We start from the raw sequence: 18,789 nt of genomic DNA on the forward strand, positions 1-18,789 counted from the left end.
ACCAGGAGGGTAAAGTATACATTCATTTAATTTTCATTCACACACACACACATCTATCAATTCGGAGCAGAAGGACTCTATCATCCAATGTTAGTCCAATTAACCTATTTGGTAATAAAATACGATTACATGGTATTGTAGTTGAAAAAGCTCTGACACCAATGGAAAAGCCAAATTCTTGTCCTAGTGATGATAATCAGCATGTGATAGGGATGGTGGCAGCAGTGGTGATGATGGTCGTGGGCTGGTTGTTGGTGGTGGTGGTAGTGGTGCTGGTGGTGGTGAGGGTGGTGATGGTGATGATTGTGATGGTGGTACTGTTGATGGTGGTGGTGTTGGTAGTGGTAGTGGTAGTGGTGATGATGTTCGTGACAGTGGAGATGGTGATATCCATTCAGTATAAAGGTAGAAGGGAACATAAAAATGACCACTCTATGGAGTTCCTGTAAAACATGTTTCAGGACACAGTAGAAAGATGTTGTAGAATTCTAATCACATTAAGTGACTCTACTTTATAACAACCCATTATGCATTTGTTGAAGGAGCAGAGGATAAAAACCTGAAGGTTCCAAAATCAAAGAACTGAAAAAGATGAAAATGCTAATTGCCCTGATTTGACTGAAATACCATCTCATTTCCACAGATGTGTGTCACGACTACCTGTTAATCCAATTAAAAATTTCAAATCCCATATAAAAGAATTATCACTCAAAAGAGACATTCATGGCATCATGCGTTACATTAAATTACCTTTCTTGAAGTCGAAGAATGCAAACTTAACAGCATATTGTGTCTGTGGGGGGGGGGGAGTAGATACTTTAAACGTACTTAGAGATATTTCATTATTACTCTGCAAGGAAAGTTTCCTAAGGGTTTCTGGACAATGCTGAGTGAAGTTCAGAAATCTTAACCCAGTGTTATTTTTACCTTAGCACAGGAAGGTCACAGTGAGAAAGGCTCCTGGGCTATGGGACAATCCACTGCTGCGTGACAGACAGTGACAAAGAGCAAGGGCAACCAGGAACAGAGGCACATGGACCCAAGTCCTTGGTCCTGTGTCATCATGTTGTGACAATGGTAACAATGACCCTGTGGAGACCATCAGTAACCCAGGTGGACGTCGCTGGATTTAAAACAACAGAAAACAAACAAACAAAAAACCTTGTTTTTCTTCTATCACCTACGTCTCTAATTACCCTGGATTTTAGATTACTCTGAAGTATAGGGAAATTAAGTCAAGTGAACAAAATAAATTGAAGGAGCGAGCGTTGAAGAGGGGCAGGCAAGTTTCTTCACAAAGCCTGATACTAGGAAAACCGTTCTGACTCTGGGGATGTCAATTTCCTCTTCATTAAACAAACAAACAAATAAAAACATTAATGAGGTTCAAACATAAGACCCCCTAATTATTTTGAAATAAAATCCAAGATGTAGAATAGTGCCCATGAATGTCTACTAGATTATAAGTAGTTGTATATCTGTCAACTAAACTCTGACATTTGTGTTTCTCCACCCTCCTACTGGACTTTTTTTATTCTTATATTGAAATCTGCTTCATACTGGCCTGCAAATGAAAAACAATTCAGAATCTACTGAGCTCGACACCTATTGCTTGTAGATAGACTGGAATGCAGACTCTCAGCCCCTCTTCCAATTACTAAATTGTCATTTTAAAAGGAATTTGCTGTTATTCAGAAGGACATTCCCATTTGAATAGCACTGATTGGTGTGTTCCAAACATCACCCAGAAGCTTTCCTAACCATGACCATATGCCCTCCTCCTTCTCTGGTAGATTTACTGAATTAAATTCAAAGAAAGAGAATAACTATGCAGTAGTATTGCCCTAGCAAAAGCCATTAAACCTGGAGACAACTCTAAGATGTTACCCCAAATTTACTTCGAGATAAATTGTATACAATACTTAGCCAATTAATTTGCTTTCAGTATGATCCCAAAATATGTGAAGGTTATTGCAGTGATATAGCTCTCCTCCTGTTGGTTGGGTGCTTAAGTTAGTCAACATTTCTTCAGTTTGGCCTCTGGACCGGCCAACTACCTACCTTCTGGATTCTCTAAGATGGATGTCACTTTTCCTGACTTTCCTGGCTGAGAAACCACAGCATTCAATTCAGCTGAACGGCACAGTATCTACAGAGTTCAACCTTAGTTCCTAGATGCCAACATAATAGTTTCCCACCTGATCCTTCTCATGCTTATGATATGGTATTGAAGTCATGTGATAACTATACAGAGGTCTCTTCCAAGAGATGGACTCATTTGCAGTTTATAAAACAGAATTTGAGGTCATAAAATCAAGACAGTTGGCCCTCCATATCCATCTGCTCAGTATCAGTTGTTCAACTAGTTGCCCATCAACACATTAGAAAATATACTATTGTCTAGTGAGCATAGACAGACTGTTTTATATTATTGCCTAACCAATTCTGCAAACCCAACTTTTACCACAATACTCTATGTAGCCACATAGTGTTTGCATTATTTTTAGGAATTATAGAAAACCTAGAGATCGTGCATAGATTATATATGACTACAGCATCATTTTTTAGTAAGGAACATTAGCATGTTTGGTTTCACACACAAGGGATGACTACATGTGTGCTAACTAAAGCGTACCATTGAATCTCCTATGGAAGACAAGGTTTTCACTTGTTGTCCTTAATCATGAAGCTGGGTATAAAAATACACCTTGGACCTGCAAGACGGACAATGGATAAGTTTATGCCTACTGACCTGGGTTCAATCCTGCTTGAAGGAACAAGAATAGAAATGACCAGAATCTTGTCCTGTGTTCTACATATACAGTGTTGCATACATGCATACATGCATACATGCACACATGTACATACACACACACACACACACACACAAAGTCATAAAAAAACAAATAACAATATAGACCTTGACATATCATCTTGTTAGAGTCAATATTAGGAAATATTTTATGTCTTGTCTGGATGAGATGGAGTCTGAGAGAAAAAAACACAGATTTGATAATCTGTACTCCAGAATTTGAAATCTATAAAACTCCAAGATTGAAGTTTAGGACCACCTACTTTATGCTACAACTCCAGAATTTCAAACTTGACCCTATGTGTCAAAGCTACCCTAAAAGTGACGTGTAAGATTGCCTTCAGGCGACCTGGTAGGTGTGTGTGAAAAATAAATCACTCTGATTAGACTTGGGTCCCTGTCCAACATCTCTTACTTAGACATACGTAAAAGTTCAAACTGAGAAATTCCTAAATCAAAATGTTCCCAAGTATGTCTCAGAAGAGATACTCAACCTTCTTGCAGGTTTCCACCCACATATTTCTATCTCTAAGTTCTAACTATCCATGTAGAGAAAGCAAGGCAGATAGCAGCCGTGAGCTGAGCTGAAAAGTCTTCATACACACAGCACCGCAGACAGACCCACTTCTAAAAGAGAATTCTCAAACCAGAACAGAGTCGGCAGCGCGGCTGGAATAGAACCACCCAAACTGAATCCATTAACATCTGCCTAATTTGGAAAATTATCTCCATGCAGCGTGTGTGTGCACACAGTAAGGCCATACTATGCAATGTGGCACAAACAATTAAAAGTTCCTTTCGAAGTGGAGATGCAAAATAGAACGAATATCTATTTTCTATAAATGAATCTAGCCATCTGCCTTGCAAAAGCAGCAGCAGCAGGAGGACCCAAAACAGCAGAAACAGCAGCCTCTCGTGTTAACAATCTATTCTCAAATCTCATGCTCCACATTTTCCCGGCAAACAAGGCTAAAAATACAAGACATGCAACAAATAGTCTTTTGGGAGCTGCCATTCCATGGATGGTGTATTCAATCAGAGTAATATTTTCTGTTGACACTCAAGACTGCGAGCAAAAATAAAAGGCAAGCTATCATATTAGAAACTGGGATTTAGCATTTTAAGCGTGATTCCAATCCCAAAGCATCCTAAGCTGAATGCTGTTAAGGATGCTGTTTTCATACAACATAAATCTCTTAGATTTATCTGAATATATTCACAGATATATTTAAGCTACTGCAAATTCCTCTACAATTGTGGATTCTTATGAAGATATCATTTTGGGGCTTCTGTCAATAAAATGCAAGAGACCACTTTTATTTTCAGCATAGCTTAGCTGCACTGTATATTGTGAGCTCTTAATTCAGACTAGCTAGGTTTAAACTCCTCCATGGTCTTGGGGTTTTATTTAGCCCCCACCCCATGCTCCTCCCTTCCTAACTTAAAAGTAATAACCCTTGCCCCAAAGAGTCATTTTAAGGAATAAATGAACTGATATGAACAACACATTCAGAACAATTAATGGGATGCGCTACATAATATCAAAATTACTTCGTATCCAATATGTTAAAATGCCTTCCTGTGGGATTCCTAAAGTGGTAGAAGGAGCTGTTTCTGACTTCATTGCCTGTCTATGGATCCTTTTCCCCTAACTGGACTTCCTTGTCTAGCTTCAACAAAAGAACATGTTCCTAGTTTTACTGCAACTTGATATGCCAAGGCTAGCTGATGTCTATGGGAGCAGGAGGAAAGGATGGAGGGGAAAGGGGAATAGGGAGGAGGGAGAAGGGAGGACTTGGAAGAGAGGAGGGAGGGGAAGCTGCCATCAGAAGGTCAAGAAAATAAATAGCTTAATTGTTTTTTAAAGCCCTCTTGTACAGAATAACCTGCAAGCAGAGTAGAAATGACTGTTCTCAGGCTGACAGTGTAGAAAGGTAAAGGTAGATGTGGCTCACTAAGCATGCATCTCCAGCATTCACTTGAAAGTAGGGTTCCAAAGGTGGGGCAGCTTATAACCCTAGGACAAGGGAGGCAGAGACAGGACATCCCCGGTGCTTGTGGAGAGCTGTCCTAGCCAATTGATGAGCCCCCCCCCCAAGACATAAGATACATGAGCCAGCCAGGTATCTCTGTTGGTAAAGGTGCTGGACTCCAAGCCTGATGACCTGCTGTCAATCCTTCTGTCCCATGCAGTGGAAAGAAGAAAACTCCTGCGAAGTTTTCTTCAGGCTTCCTCATGGGCACTATGGTAAACACATATCTGATCTTCTCTCTCCCTCCCTCCCTCCTTCTTTCTCCCTCCCTTCCTCCTTCCCCCCCTCTCTCTCTCTCCCTTCCTCCTTCCCTCTCTCTCCCTTCCTCCTTCCCTCTCTCTCTCTCCCTCCCTTCCTCCTTCCCTCTCTCTCTCCCTCCCTCCCTTCTTCCCTCTCTCTCTCCCTCCCCCCTCCCGCCCTCCTATTCTCCCTCCCCTTCTTTCCCTTCCTCCCTCCCTCCCTCGTTCGCTCTCACATGTGTAGATAAATAAATGCAATTTAAAAATTAAAAATACTAACATGGTTGGAGAATGACTACAGATTTACACATGTCAACCTCTGGTCTCCGTATGCATGAACCCTCACATACAAACATTAAGTGAAAAATGAACATGTGGCTTTTACATGACCCATGTGACTTAGGGTGGACTGGAGGAGAGTCTGTCTTTGTTCTGTTTCACACTTAGGTTAGACAGAATAGGCAAAGGGAGGTGTCAGGGACAGTGTTACTCAGGAGGCATTGCCTGGGGCAAAGACAATCAGGACGGATGGCAAAGGTATTATCCATAAAGAGAACACATGCTTGAGTCTTTCGTTAAGAGGGCCTTCCACACTACTACTACCTCCTTAGAGGGGGCAATGCTTGGGTTCAATTTCCATACATGTAGCTTGGGTCTATACTTAAAATGTCTTAAAAAAAAAAATAGCAGTAGGGACTGATATCAAAGAGCTGCTATGCCCCAAGAAACAGATTCCTTCATAAAACTCCATGTTGGCAATGTTCTAAGATAGGTACAATATTCAGAGAATGAAAACACACACACAAACACACACACACACACACACACACACACACATGTACGTTTACAAGTCACCTATGAAAAAGCCTTCCATCCCCTAGCAAGGCTGGTCTAGATCCTCCTGACCTACCCTGTCAGTCTCACGAGCTCCCAGGGAGAATCCTGGGCACTTGTTGGGCTTCCTGACACTTCAGAGCACTACCTCAAGAGTGAGACTCATCCTTGGGTCACTCACAGGGTAAGAAAGAACATGAAGAGTTCAGGGGAACTTCACTCCTTTCCTCAGACAAGTCAAAGCAATTAATGTCCCTTCAAGAACTGAGAAGCTTCAAAAGATTTCTTGAGCAGGAGGCAAAGGTACCACGGTGCTGCTCTCACCAAGAGCACAACCTGTGAGTCAGAAAAGGCCTGGCAGGGAGTTGGGAGGATTGGGAAGGAGGGGGTGCTTTACCTTCCGTCTTAGGATCAGACTGTACCTTTGAATCACAGGAAGCATGCACAAATAATGTTACAAAAATGCCGACATCTCTAAGACATGGATTGAGAGATGTGAGCATGTTGTGTAAGTCTTATGACCCTCGGTGCCTATAACTTAAGTGTCTGCTCTCCGTGTAACCCTCTAGTTATCAGGGGCATGTGCCATCATCTACCCACTTAATGATGTGATCTCTTCTGCACAGTATCTAGTGCAAATCACAACTCCAGCAGCCGCACACTCTTCTAAGAATAAAACAAATCAGTATGACAGGATGTGGAGTCAATTAGCGCTTGGCAGGTCACAAGTAACTTTTAAACATCCCTAGTCTAAGGTGTAAAGTGTCAAAGCCTACCATAATGATGCTATCGGAGTGCTAGCTGGCCTTATACTTTCTCGGGAGGGATAAAACTTGTCCTCTGAAGGCAAAAGCTTTGCTTAGTAAGATGGAAAACAGAGTGACACCCTGTGTCAGGGCTACTTCCTTCATGCAGAGCCTGTCCCAAGAGCCTATTTCCTCACTGGGTACATCTGAAACCAATCATCCACAATGATGCTCAGGTTTCCAGAGGTTTTTAATATCAGGCGTTGAAACAGAGAAAAGTCCGAGAGAAAGAAGATGGTACCACCATCACGGAAATGGATATGTGGTAAATACTGGCAGGACAGCTTTGCTGACCTCACAGTACTGTACCACCAAAGCAAATAGTGTGATTCTATATAGCTTGGGGACTACGTGATGGCATGTTGGATCAAATCCACATGAGAGATCTTTGATGAGCTACAGTTATGTATCACTGAGACAGTACTTGGCCAGCTAACGCTGGGCACCGGGTCCAACCCCCACTCCCACACCCCAGCACCACAAAAGGAAAAGGACTTCGAAATATAAAGTATTTAACTTGCAAATACAGAAATTACCTACAGAACCAGCCAACCATACACAGCACAGGGAGGCTACTACAGAAGGATGCCACACAGGTCCGCAGCATCCTGGGTTGGATGCACCATACCTTGCCTAAATGATAGAACTTAATATGGGAAAACGTCTTTGATTCGGAAGCTTCTATTGTGTGTGCCCACTTGCCCGGAGCCAGGTGCGAGAGAAGTCGCTGATTTTGGAGACCGTTTAATGCTCCTTTCTGGAAGTATCTCCCAAAGCTGCTAAAGGTGAATGGGAATCACACCAAGGGAAGGATCACTCAAGATTTACTGCTCCATGTGTTCCGGCATTTCTATGATCTGTGCAAGACATTTGTTGTAAATAAGCCTGCAGAGTGTACAGTATGTTTTCCAGGAGACCTTTGCAGAACAGCTTGCAGACAAGAGGTGCTAGCCTTCCCTTCACAGCCAGCAAAACTCCATCCAAAAGGCTGCTGGCATGTTCCCACCTCTTGTTTTGAGCTGGCTTAAAGACAACTCCGCAAAACCAAATTCTGAGGGTCAGTACCTGGCTGGAGTCAGTAACCAGGAGCTATCCCATGCTGTGACTAGAAAGTAGTAACTCAGACATTTCTGTCCTTGTGTAGGAGAGAGGGGCAAAGCCCCCTCCCCACTTTCCCCCTAACAGTATAGAAAACACTCAGAGTTGGCTGAGCAGTTAGGCAGTCCCCAGTTTCCCTGTAGGAAATTAAATGACTGAAGCCCATGCTCTCTTCCAGCAAGAGAAAGAAACACACCTCACCCAAACAATCACTCGTATTTAAAGCCTTTCCCTATTTGTTGAAAGCCTGCCCCATTATAAAAAGGAAAAGGGGGGGGGGGGGGAGTTCAGGAAATGAGATGCAAATAGGGGTAGAATAGGATCACACCGCTGAAAACCTCTATCCACCCTTTTAATTCCTCTTTCCAGGCAGTATCTCTGCTCCTATCACCGTTAGCTTCTATAAAAAAAAAATGAGATTATACCGGTGGTTCTTGGCATCTTTGTCAACCTTTCCAAAGGCCTCACATCTACTAGTGATAGGCGAGGTGGTTAGCCCGGTGCCACCTCTTGCTAGACAAGCGCTAGGTAAATCATTTAACGCAATTACATATTCTAAACTCGCTGGATGGCAAGCAGCAAAGAAGAAAGGTAAAAAAAAAGGGCAGGGAATGAGAAGCTCCTGGATTATTTCAAAGGTAGCCACAGCACTGGGGCTGTCTGGAACTGCCTGTGATCAGCTTCAAAACAGGTCTGTGAGGTTTATCTTTAAGTTGATGCTCTGCTGGAGTGCAGCGGATGGGGGGGGAGGGGGTAGAGGAGGGGGCTCTGAGCTTATTAGAAGCAGAGATTTTCCTGCTGCTCAGTAGGGCCCGCGCTTCTAAGCTGGAATAAGCACCCGGTAGGGAGTGGATATGCCGAGAGTGCAGCCTCAGGCCAACTGCTTATCTGGCTGGGCACTGCAGGCGCAGTTAAACCCCAGGGTACATACACAGAGCTCTCCAGAGCTCCTGCACCCTCGCAGCTTCTGTAAGGCAAAGCCAGTGTTGGCTTAGAGCCAGGGCTAGGGTCGCCAGAGGGGCTTGGTGCAGAGCGAAGTGACCAGCTTGGATGCTTCCCCTGAAGGGAAAAAAGCGCAGTCTCTATTGGAACCCACTGGCATTCCTCTTTCCCTATGTACTCTCCAACATCACTGTGGGCGCCCACCCAGGGACGAGCTCTCCCAAGAAGGAAAAGTGGAGAGGACCAAAGCGAGAAAGAATGTAGTGAAGACGAGTTATCTAGTCTGCAACAATTGAGGGGCGTGGGGGGGAAGGTTAGAAAATCTCGAGAGGTTACAGACTCAAGGATAGGGGCCCCGGTCAGAGCAACCTGTAGGATTACTGCAGATAGCAAACTTGGGTTGAAAGGCAGTGGTCCCCTGGAGCTCCTCTACACGGTTCCCACCGAGTCGGGCTCCGCGAGCGGACAGAAGCAAGCACAACTTGGGAAGCCCACGCCGAAGGTGAGAGTCCCGATCCTCCTCCGTCCGCTCCCCCGCGCACCGCCGTCCACCCAGCGCTTACCTCGGGCAGCCGCAGCCCCTGCCGCCCAGAAACAGAGTCCTAGCCACGGGAGCCACCAGCGCGCCCCGCGGCTGCCGTCTGCAGCCCCTGTCCCCATGCTCCGAGCTCCTCTCAGGATTCGCTCCTCTTCCACGCCCTGGAAGTCCGCGAGGAACGACGGCAGGGAGCCAACACCAGAAGGTTTCCCCGGGAGTGGTGATCTGTGGCGAGTCTCTTTTCTCCACCGCTGCTCCCTACAGCAACGGAGCAGGGATATCAGATGGGCAGCGGGACGCAGCGCGCGTCCCCATAGCCTCCTGCGGCGCCGCCCGCCGTCCCCGCTGAGCGGCCCGCAGCCCCAGCTCCGCTCCGGGTCCGGGACTACCAAGCGGAGCCTGGAGACCGCATCGCTAATGAGCCTCGGGGCCGCCCCTGCTCCGCCCTTCCGAGCGGCAGCCAATGAGTCTCGCCGGGGCGGAGCGATGGGCGGGGCCGGGCGCGGGAGGCGCAGGTGAGTCCGCAGCCGCCGCACGTGCGGGCGCCGCCTCCCTGCTGCAGAGGCCCCGCGCGTGCGGGGAAGGAGCGCGCCCGAGTTCCGCGGCCCGAGGCGTGGACGCGCTTTCGCGAGCTGTGCGGAGCAGCCCGGCCTCTTGGAGGCGAGCGCCCAGCGGCAGAATGTGGGCGTCTGGCTTGCTAACTCTGAGACAGTGGCTTCCAGGAAACCACGGTTTTGCTTAACTTTGAGTCTTGGTGTTCCCGCTTCCACTTTTTTACCAGCAGTCCTGGGGAGGACTGGGGGCAGGAGGGGGTCGGGCAGGGAGGAAGAGAGGGAGGGAGATTTGGAGACTGATTAGCTTTAACTGTGCACAAATGTGAAAAAAGGAGGAAATGATTTTGGGGTGCCTGGGTATGTATGGGATCGAGTTTTGCTTTTTTTTTTTTTTTTTTTTTTTTGCTGTAAGAAAGCAAAAACTCTTCATCCCCACTCTACCTCTTTTCTTTCTTTCTTTCTTTCTTTCTTTTTCTTTTTTTTCTTTTTTGTTATACTTGCCACTCTGGAATCTCCAAAGTTCTCAAAAGTTGCCTCACATCAGGTCACTTATGTTTTTTGTTCATTTCAATCAAGGTTCTCGAAATTGCCTTTCTAGTAAGGCAAAGGGAAAGTTAAAAAGGAGACATGCTCAAAGTCTTCAGAAAAGAAACAAACCAGAGAACACTTGTTTAAACACACACACACACACACACACACACTTTCCCAGTCCCCTTTTATTAAATGGCTTGATCTTTAACTGATCTTGGAAGGGCCTTAAAGTTGCCTCTTTAGCCCATCCTCTGAAGCAGGCTACCAGCTTCAGGCGACAACCGCCACTGCCTTCCCCCAAGACAGTTGGTTTCCTGTCCAGAGCTCCACAGTCAGATCATGGCTTTCTGTTGGAAGCCCTCTCAAAATGTCTCTAGGACTCCGCTGGTCAGAAATCTGGGTCCTCACTTCTCAAAAGAGAAGGAGAGCTTGGCTTAAAAGATAGCCTTGTCCAGCTGCTTCCTCAATGGCTACCAAGCTCAGTCTTGACACACACACACTCCCCCCACACACAATAACAACAACAACAACAACAACAATCTTGTCAAATTGCTACCTGCCCGCAAACACCTCTGTATGGAAAACAAATGGCTTAAGGTGGAGTGATTGTTGTGGAGGAGGTAATCATACTAACTTACTTTCTCCTAAAGACAAAGGGGATGATAGACAAAGATTGATTACCTGATAAACAAGTAGAATGTCTGTCTCTGAGGACACCAGGCTTGTGCATGTCCGTGGATGGAGCTGATTTTTTTCCTACAGAGCTCTTGCTGCTCAATAACAAGTTTGGGTCCTGGTGGAGAAAACCAAACTCTGGGGAATGGATACTTCAAAGCAAAGACTGATGTGGGGCCTGGCTGGGGGACTTGCCTGGAAATCTCTTTAGAATCTTGGTAAATGAGGGCTTTGTCCTTTCCTTCTGAGAAGGTGAATTGAGAATTAATCTACCAAATACGCTTCACCTGTCTCCCAGAAACTACTCATTCATTACCTGACTTCCTGTATGGTCAAAGACTATGTGGCAGTCTTGTTAGAAATGAGCATTTTTGTTTAAGAAGGAAGAAAGAAAGAAAGAAAGAAAGAAAGAAAGAAAGAAAGAAAGAAAGAAAGAAAGAAAGAAAGAAAGAAAGAAAGAAAGAAAGAAAGAAAGAAAGAAAGAAAGAAAGAAAGAAATGAAGGAAGGAAGAAATGAAGGAAGGAAGAAAGAAAGAAAGAAAGAAAGAAAGAAAGAAAAAAGAGAGAGAAAGAAAGAAAGAAAGAAAGAAAGGAAGGAAGGAAGAAAGGAAGGAAGGAAGGAAGGAGGGAAGGAAGAAAGAAAGAAAGAAAAAAGAAAGAGAGAGAGAAAGAAAGAAAGAAAGAAAGAAAATAGTTATATTTTCAAGATTCTATGACCATAATTAGTTCTTACTATTGTCCCCACTGGGAGCAAAAATAAAATCAGTTTATTTTGGGCATCTGAAAAATAGATAAGCTAATTTGACATTAATAATTCTAGTAAAAATGACGAATGAAACTGTGGAAAATCAACATTATCTTTAAATAAATCCTAATCTGAAGGAGTGAGCCTTCATACATATTTTTAAAGAAGACTCTACAAAGCTGATATATTATCACTGTTAGAAGGTAAGAACAATGAATTTGACTTTAGAAGAAAATTGCCCAAGGCCAATGTAAGTAAATGGTTGCAGACCATCAAGAACAAGATCCATTTTCTGTAATTCTAAATTCACAGTGCAAGCCACAGGCTTGTCTGGTCAGCGAGGTTTATTTAATTATTGGCTGAGCAGATATTGCACCTTCACTGTTACCTGAAGTGTTTGTTGTATGCCCTATATTATACACTGTATATTAATTATGCCATTCACTTGAATTTCCTGCATGTGTATAACTTCAGCTATTTAAAAACCTGTACAGTTGTTTCATTTATGTAGATAACCATACCTATTTGGAAAAAAACAGTTGAGTAGTTATTGTTCAAGATTAGTACCCCTGTCCAAGCAGCAACAGCATACCATGCAAGAACTAGGGCTGGTGAGCTGAATCCTGGGTCAAACTTCTTGCAGCCTAAGCTTGCCCCTTGAGCTTGATCCAGGATCCAGGAATGAAAGGAGAACACCTATTCTCATATTCTCCAGACATGTTCTCTAGGATCTACAAGCACACCCTAAACACCCTTGCACACACACACACTCACTCGCACATGTGTATGCACACATGCACACACACATACCACATGCACCCCCACATGCTTACACACACACTGTAAGGAAGAAGAGAATGGAGGGGAGGAAGAAGACAACTAGTCTGAGAATCTATTCCCAAAGCGACTCATCCTCACACTGCCAAGAGCTGGCTGGTGGGCTTAGGGTAAATCAGACCCTCCTGTTTCCTCTGCCAAAAACTGATGGTATTTGACTAAATTTTATAACTAATGGCTTTTTAAAAATCATCAATTTCTAACTGTGGCAATATTATGATAGTGAATACAAGTTACTCAACTGCACTGGAAATTAAGCTATGTCTTCTGCAATTGAAATAATTGTTTATGAAACACAGTGTGTTCCAGAAAGATGATTTTGGATTATAGTTAAGCTATAATATTAACTATAACCCAGTATATCTTAGAAGGATCAGGCTACTGTAACAAAATACTGAAGAATTATTGGATTCTAAATATTATTAATATATTTCTCAGAGCTATGAATGCTAGAAAACCCAAGGTTAAAGTGATGATGGATTCAGCATGTTTTGAGGACCCTGATGGTGCCCTGTCACTTGTCACCACAAAGTCAAAAGGTAAAGGTTAGGTCTCTTGTATGAGAGCATTGGTCCCAGTCATGGGCTCCTCAACACAACTGGAGGAAATGCTTTAGTTTCCTGTGCACCCTGGTGAAGTTTGTGTCAGGCTGACAAGCTATTCTAGTACATTTGAAGAGTTATTAGCCAATCTGCTCTTATAAGTAGCAAAACTCTAAAGAAAGTACATAAAGAAGAAATGGGGAAACCACGTCTATACAATGCAGAAGGACGATGGGATGTTTATAAGGAAAGGCTTGCCAAGGAGGTGGCCTTCCTTCTTGAAATCCCACAAAAATAACTAGAGTTATGGAGGTAACTTTATTTCTGGTGAAGATGGGTATAACGGTAATATTTTATATGTAGATTACTAAAAAAATAATATCAGTTCTTCAAAAAGAAAAAATAAATGGCTTTTGACATGAAAGCATTCACGTGAAGAGGGGATGTCTCGGATGCTGGAAACAGTGTCCTCTCTCAAGATCTGCATGTAACTCGTTTAAAAGAGAAACAAAAGCAAGACGGTGAAGAGAGTGGCATCAAGACCTTTAGGCACAGAGCACAGAGACATCTGGAAAGAAGAGAGAGGCTAAAGACTAGTGTAAGGCTTCCTGGAAGAACTGGATGTATGATACAATGTATATCTGTTCTAGAGTTTACATTGTCAATGGGCTTACTGGGCAATTTGAGTTTTAATGGATGTTAAAATTATTTTTTCTCTAGGAAATAGAAAATAAGTTTCTTCTCTTGGGCATGGGTCACTGGCCAGTTACCTCCTGACATTTGTGATACAATATTGCAGCTTCTTCTCCCTTGAACCTACCCCACTGTTTGTGAAGATGCAACTAATATCTCTCTCTAGCTCTGCAACTGCTGGATGTTTGTGATAAAAGCCACTGTCTCTATTAATTGTACAATTATGCTAATACATGTGGAGAGACTAAAAAAACAACCGGACAAAAGGCCAACAGCTGGCAACTTCAATCCGTGAACTTGGCAAGACAATTAGATGAGATCTTTTCCACATCTCCTCTGGGAATACTGCATGCCAGTCTTTCTCCCAGGACAGGTGTGTTCAATTGGAGTGACACATTTCAGAAATGCATGCAGCTTAACATGAGTGTGTGGTCATTTATTTATTCAGCTCTCTATGGTTATAGCCCGGCACCTGATCCATGATCTTGCTAGAAAGCAGAGAAGAGAAACGGGTGTTAAAAGCTATGAGCGGTTCACATGGGATGTTCTGTCTGTGTACAATAATCCAGGTTAACAACCTTCCCTGTAAAAGGCAATATGGGGTCGTTTGTTAAGTAAACTCACACACGCAGACAAAATTAGAGAGGTATATTTTAGAGACTGGGCTATGAAGCAGCAATAAAGTGCGAAAATCCAATACATTTGTTTAAAAAGGGCAGCAGGGCACTGAGATAAGACTCCAACTAAACAGGTTTTTCCTGACACTGCAAGCGCGCCTTCCGACTTGAACCCTGGGAATCCTCCCTGAGCGCCAGCCTCCCAGGGATTCAGCTCTAGCAGCTGCCACGGGAGAATGAAAGGAACTTAAAAATACTAGCAAGCACACAAGTCCCTGACAGTAACATTAATGCATTAGTGCTATTCAAAATAGTAAACTTTGATTTAAAAAGACAGTATGTGTCGGCTCAGAACAGATGTAGCCTTAGTTGTCAGAGGAACAGGCAACCTTTGAGGGATATGACTTTGGCCTGTAGTATCAGAAATGTGACAATTTTCACATCTCATCACTTGGTGGCCTTTGTGGAAGCTCAGGAGAAAAAGCCTAATGCCATTCCTCACTGGAAGAAAAATGAGCAGGACTCTTTGTTTGTTTGCTTGTTTTGTTTTGTTTGTTTGTTTTTCGAGACAGGGTTTCTCTGTATAGCTCTGGCGCTCTGGCTGTCTTGGAACTCACTGTGTAGACCAGGCTGGCCTTAAACTCAGAAATCCACCTGCCTCTGTCTCCCAAGTGCTGGGATTAAAGGCGTGTGCCACCACTACTGTCCGGGAAGCAGGACTCTTACTGTTAAGTGGAAACTGGCAAAGCCGTTTGATGATGTATAGACTCACATTGGGTTTTCACTCTTTAGTTTCATCTCTTTCTCGGCTTGGTCACCATTCCACCTTGGGATGCTATCTATTCATCCACTCTTTTATCTCTCTTGGTCTTCTCATTGGCACTGTGTTCTTTGGCGGTTAGTCACGATAAGGGAAAAAATTAATAAAAAATTATCAATTATCATCACTTTAGTTAATAATTCAAAGATAATTAAACAGGACATGAAGAGCTAAACACTACGCAATGCAACGTCATGAATCCCCCCACTAGTCACTCAACCATCCCCAGGTGTAAGGATGAAGGTCCAGGAAGATGACGGTCCTGCAGGTTCTGCTCTGAATCACAAATGTGCAGGCTACAAATGTAAAAGTTGATTGATGTCACATTCCAAGGTCCTCATCCCTTCATTAATAGCATGAACCCCGGGGAATATTACCTAAAGTCAACTAGTCAAAGCAAGCCACTGGGAGAAATGCAAGGGTGGGTGTCCCATGTCTAGTTATACGAACAGGGTGAGGCCCGGTGAGTGTATCTTTATAGCGAAGCTGCCAATTTTACTCTAGACCAAGGACTGAAGAACTAAGGTGTGCCAGGGAAGGTCTGAACATCAAATCTGCATGGAGAATATATGGCTTACTTCAGGTTAATATATATATATATATATATATATATATATATATATATATATATATATATATAAAGCATTATAATAAAGAAATAGATAAATGGATAAAATAAATAAATCTGAGCAATGGAATAAGATACACAATATATAAAATAAAATAGTGTGTTCCATACAGCTTAGGAAGGAGCTTGTACTGCCATCAGAATGCCGCATGCTTTACCTGTTACATGCGTTTGTAAAAATGCCATCTGGAAAGGAAAGATAGGTTCCTTGAATATAAAGTAAAAGGCACAGCTGATAGGCATCCCTTGTCATTCACAGTCCTTTCCATATACATCCCTTTCCCTACACATACCTTCCCATTTCCCTGGTTTTTCTCTTCCTTCTTCTCTTCTCCCTATGGACCCTTTAAAGGGTACTTAACACCTGTCTGTTACACTATTAATAATAAAAGATTTTGCAAATAGAAGATGCTAGTTTAACAGACAGAATCTTCTTCCAGTTTTTAAATAAAGCTTTTATTTTTTATTCCCTTTAGTCTATACCTGTTCATATGTCTGCATAGGTATAGTGGAGGGAAATGTAATTTCCTATGTCTTTAAGGCTCAGGCAATAGATTAAAAAAGCATTCATTAGTAAATAGTTGGCAAGCATTTTGAAAGGAGAAAAGATCTACTTTACATGTTAAGTAGCATTTTACTGAAAATAAAAATTAAGAGACTTTCATTTGCAATTTTATTCAAAGATATTTTCTGCATATCTTGTCAGATATAAGGACTTCTTAATCTCCAGAATAGAGATGATAGAGGTCACTGCAAGGGTGTAGTCATTAGTATCTGGAGAGAATTTATTATATATTTTGTTCGTGTACATAACTGGTATGTGCAATTAAGTATGTAAACCAAAAGAACTCAGATATTTGAACATATCTTTTAAAACTCCAGATATTGGAATATGATATCTGACCAACATGACGCATTAACTCTGCTCTTTGGCATATAGAGATGTCTACTCTTAACACTGAGGAATGATAGAGAACATGGAAAAAGAATATTTAACATTTGTTATCTGACTTAAAACCAAGATGGCTAGCTCTGTGCATCATCAAGAAAACAACTTCTAAATAGTGGCTAATACAGAAGCTTTCTGGACTCTGGCCAGTAGAAGGTGAAAATCTGAGTCATGAAATGCCACAGGGAATAAATGACCCTGCACCAGATAGCAAATAAAAGTCTGTTCTCTGCTCTAGACAAGAGGCTGCGGTTGGAGTAATCCAAGTTGAGAGTGGAGCCTGCTAGGTAGGAAAGCAAGAATCAGACTACTAGCACCTTGTCACTGAAAAGTGAAACTAATCACACACTGCTTTAAGATCCAAGTATAATTTCCTGCAGCAATATAAGACCACACAGTCCAGAAAGATCCACATAAGGCTTAGTTTTACATTTGTGGCCCTGGTATTAGATTTAGACAACTGCTAATCTTCATGGAGGAGAAAGTCACATAAGGATGGAGATAATCAAGAGGGGAACATATACAAGGAGCTACAGACCTCAAAATAACCATACTAATCAATATCCTAGGACACTTCAATATGATACTTAAAACAGATCAAAATAAAATCAGCATTTGAATGTCATTTTATACCATAAGAGAAAACAGATCTTCAGAGATTTACTTGCAGTGCTCTAAAAATTGAGGAACTACATTCATTAAAAGATGAATAAACTGAAGCTAAATAAACTGAAATGAAACAATTAGGAACATTAGAGAAAATGTAGGAATCTTGAGAATGAATAATGTGGCCATTGAAACTAATAGCACAAGGCTGAGAGAGAGAGAGAGAGAGAGAGAGAGAGAGAGAGAGAGAGAGAGAGAGAACTAATACTGATCAAGACATCAGAATACAGGAAAATGAAAGAACAATTTCACACATGTAGGAGAATAAGAAGCTTTGAGAATAAATTATTAAGATTCTCTGAAATGCATCCAAAGAGCTAAAGAAAAAGAATTTTAGAGAAATAAATTTTACAGTATAGAAGTGGGGAAATGTCTAATAGTAAAGCTGAGATATTTGTGCTGCTAAGAGTGTGCTCAAACTATTAGACACATAGCAAAAGATCACATATTGACCCATCATAGTACTAGGGCAATATAAAGGATAAATAATCTTCAAGATTTTATTTATTTATTTAGTTTACAAAATTCATGTTACCATAAAAATAAGAGATGACAACAGATTCTTTTCATTGTCCTACATAGATGTCTAAAGCCCATGGACTGATGTCATCAGAGTATTCACACGAAAGAACTACAAATATAAAATTTATCACCCTAAACCTAAGGTTAAAAAATGCCCAAGGACTTTTCACCCATAGAAGGTTAAGATCCTTTATCAAATGTAAACAAAAATATTATTACTCTAATTGATAGTTATTGGCTTATATCAAATTATGGAAAAGCTTCCATAGAACTAGAAAAATCAAAATGTTCATAGATCTAGACTCAAGGTTTAAAAATATAATAGTTGCAATCAGGAGTGGATTTAATAGCCAGGATCACCATGGACAGATAACATGAATGATAGATCGTAAGAAAGAGGCAGAATGAATACATAAGAAAAAGCAAGCAGACCGTGAGAGATACAGAGAGAAGAACAAGAGGTGCTCATTACATTTTGACAGGTCTCCATTTAGAGTTTTAATATAAGTAAAAATGTAGGGAATAAGTATGTCGTTGTTGAAGACCTGATGGTTGAAATATAATCAACGGAACTCATTACGAACATTCAAAAACTGCTATAAACACGAAACAGGGTAGAAATGAACATGGCACCTAAGACATCAAGTGAGACTGTTGAGTTTAAAACTAAAAAAGAAAAAAAGAACAATTAAATATGTTTAAGGAAAT

At 42.1% G+C, this 18,789-nt stretch overlaps 1 protein-coding gene across 6 annotated transcripts in view; it reads right to left on the bottom strand.

Annotated features, from left to right (window-relative positions):
• Positions 1-9,424, bottom strand: part of Unc5d (unc-5 netrin receptor D) — a 534,361-nt gene extending 524,937 nt beyond the window's left edge. For all 6 annotated transcript variants that reach the window (XM_052162698.1, XM_052162699.1, XM_052162701.1 and 3 more), the window contains exon 1: positions 9,328-9,424. In XM_052162698.1, the coding sequence (XP_052018658.1) occupies positions 9,328-9,424 (97 nt within the window). The remainder of the gene's footprint in view (positions 1-9,327) is intronic.
• Between the last annotated feature and the right edge of the window lie 9,365 nt (positions 9,425-18,789).

This window comes from Apodemus sylvaticus, chromosome 18 (genome assembly GCF_947179515.1).
Source record: "Apodemus sylvaticus chromosome 18, mApoSyl1.1, whole genome shotgun sequence".
NCBI classification, from domain to species: Eukaryota; Metazoa; Chordata; class Mammalia; order Rodentia; family Muridae; genus Apodemus; species Apodemus sylvaticus.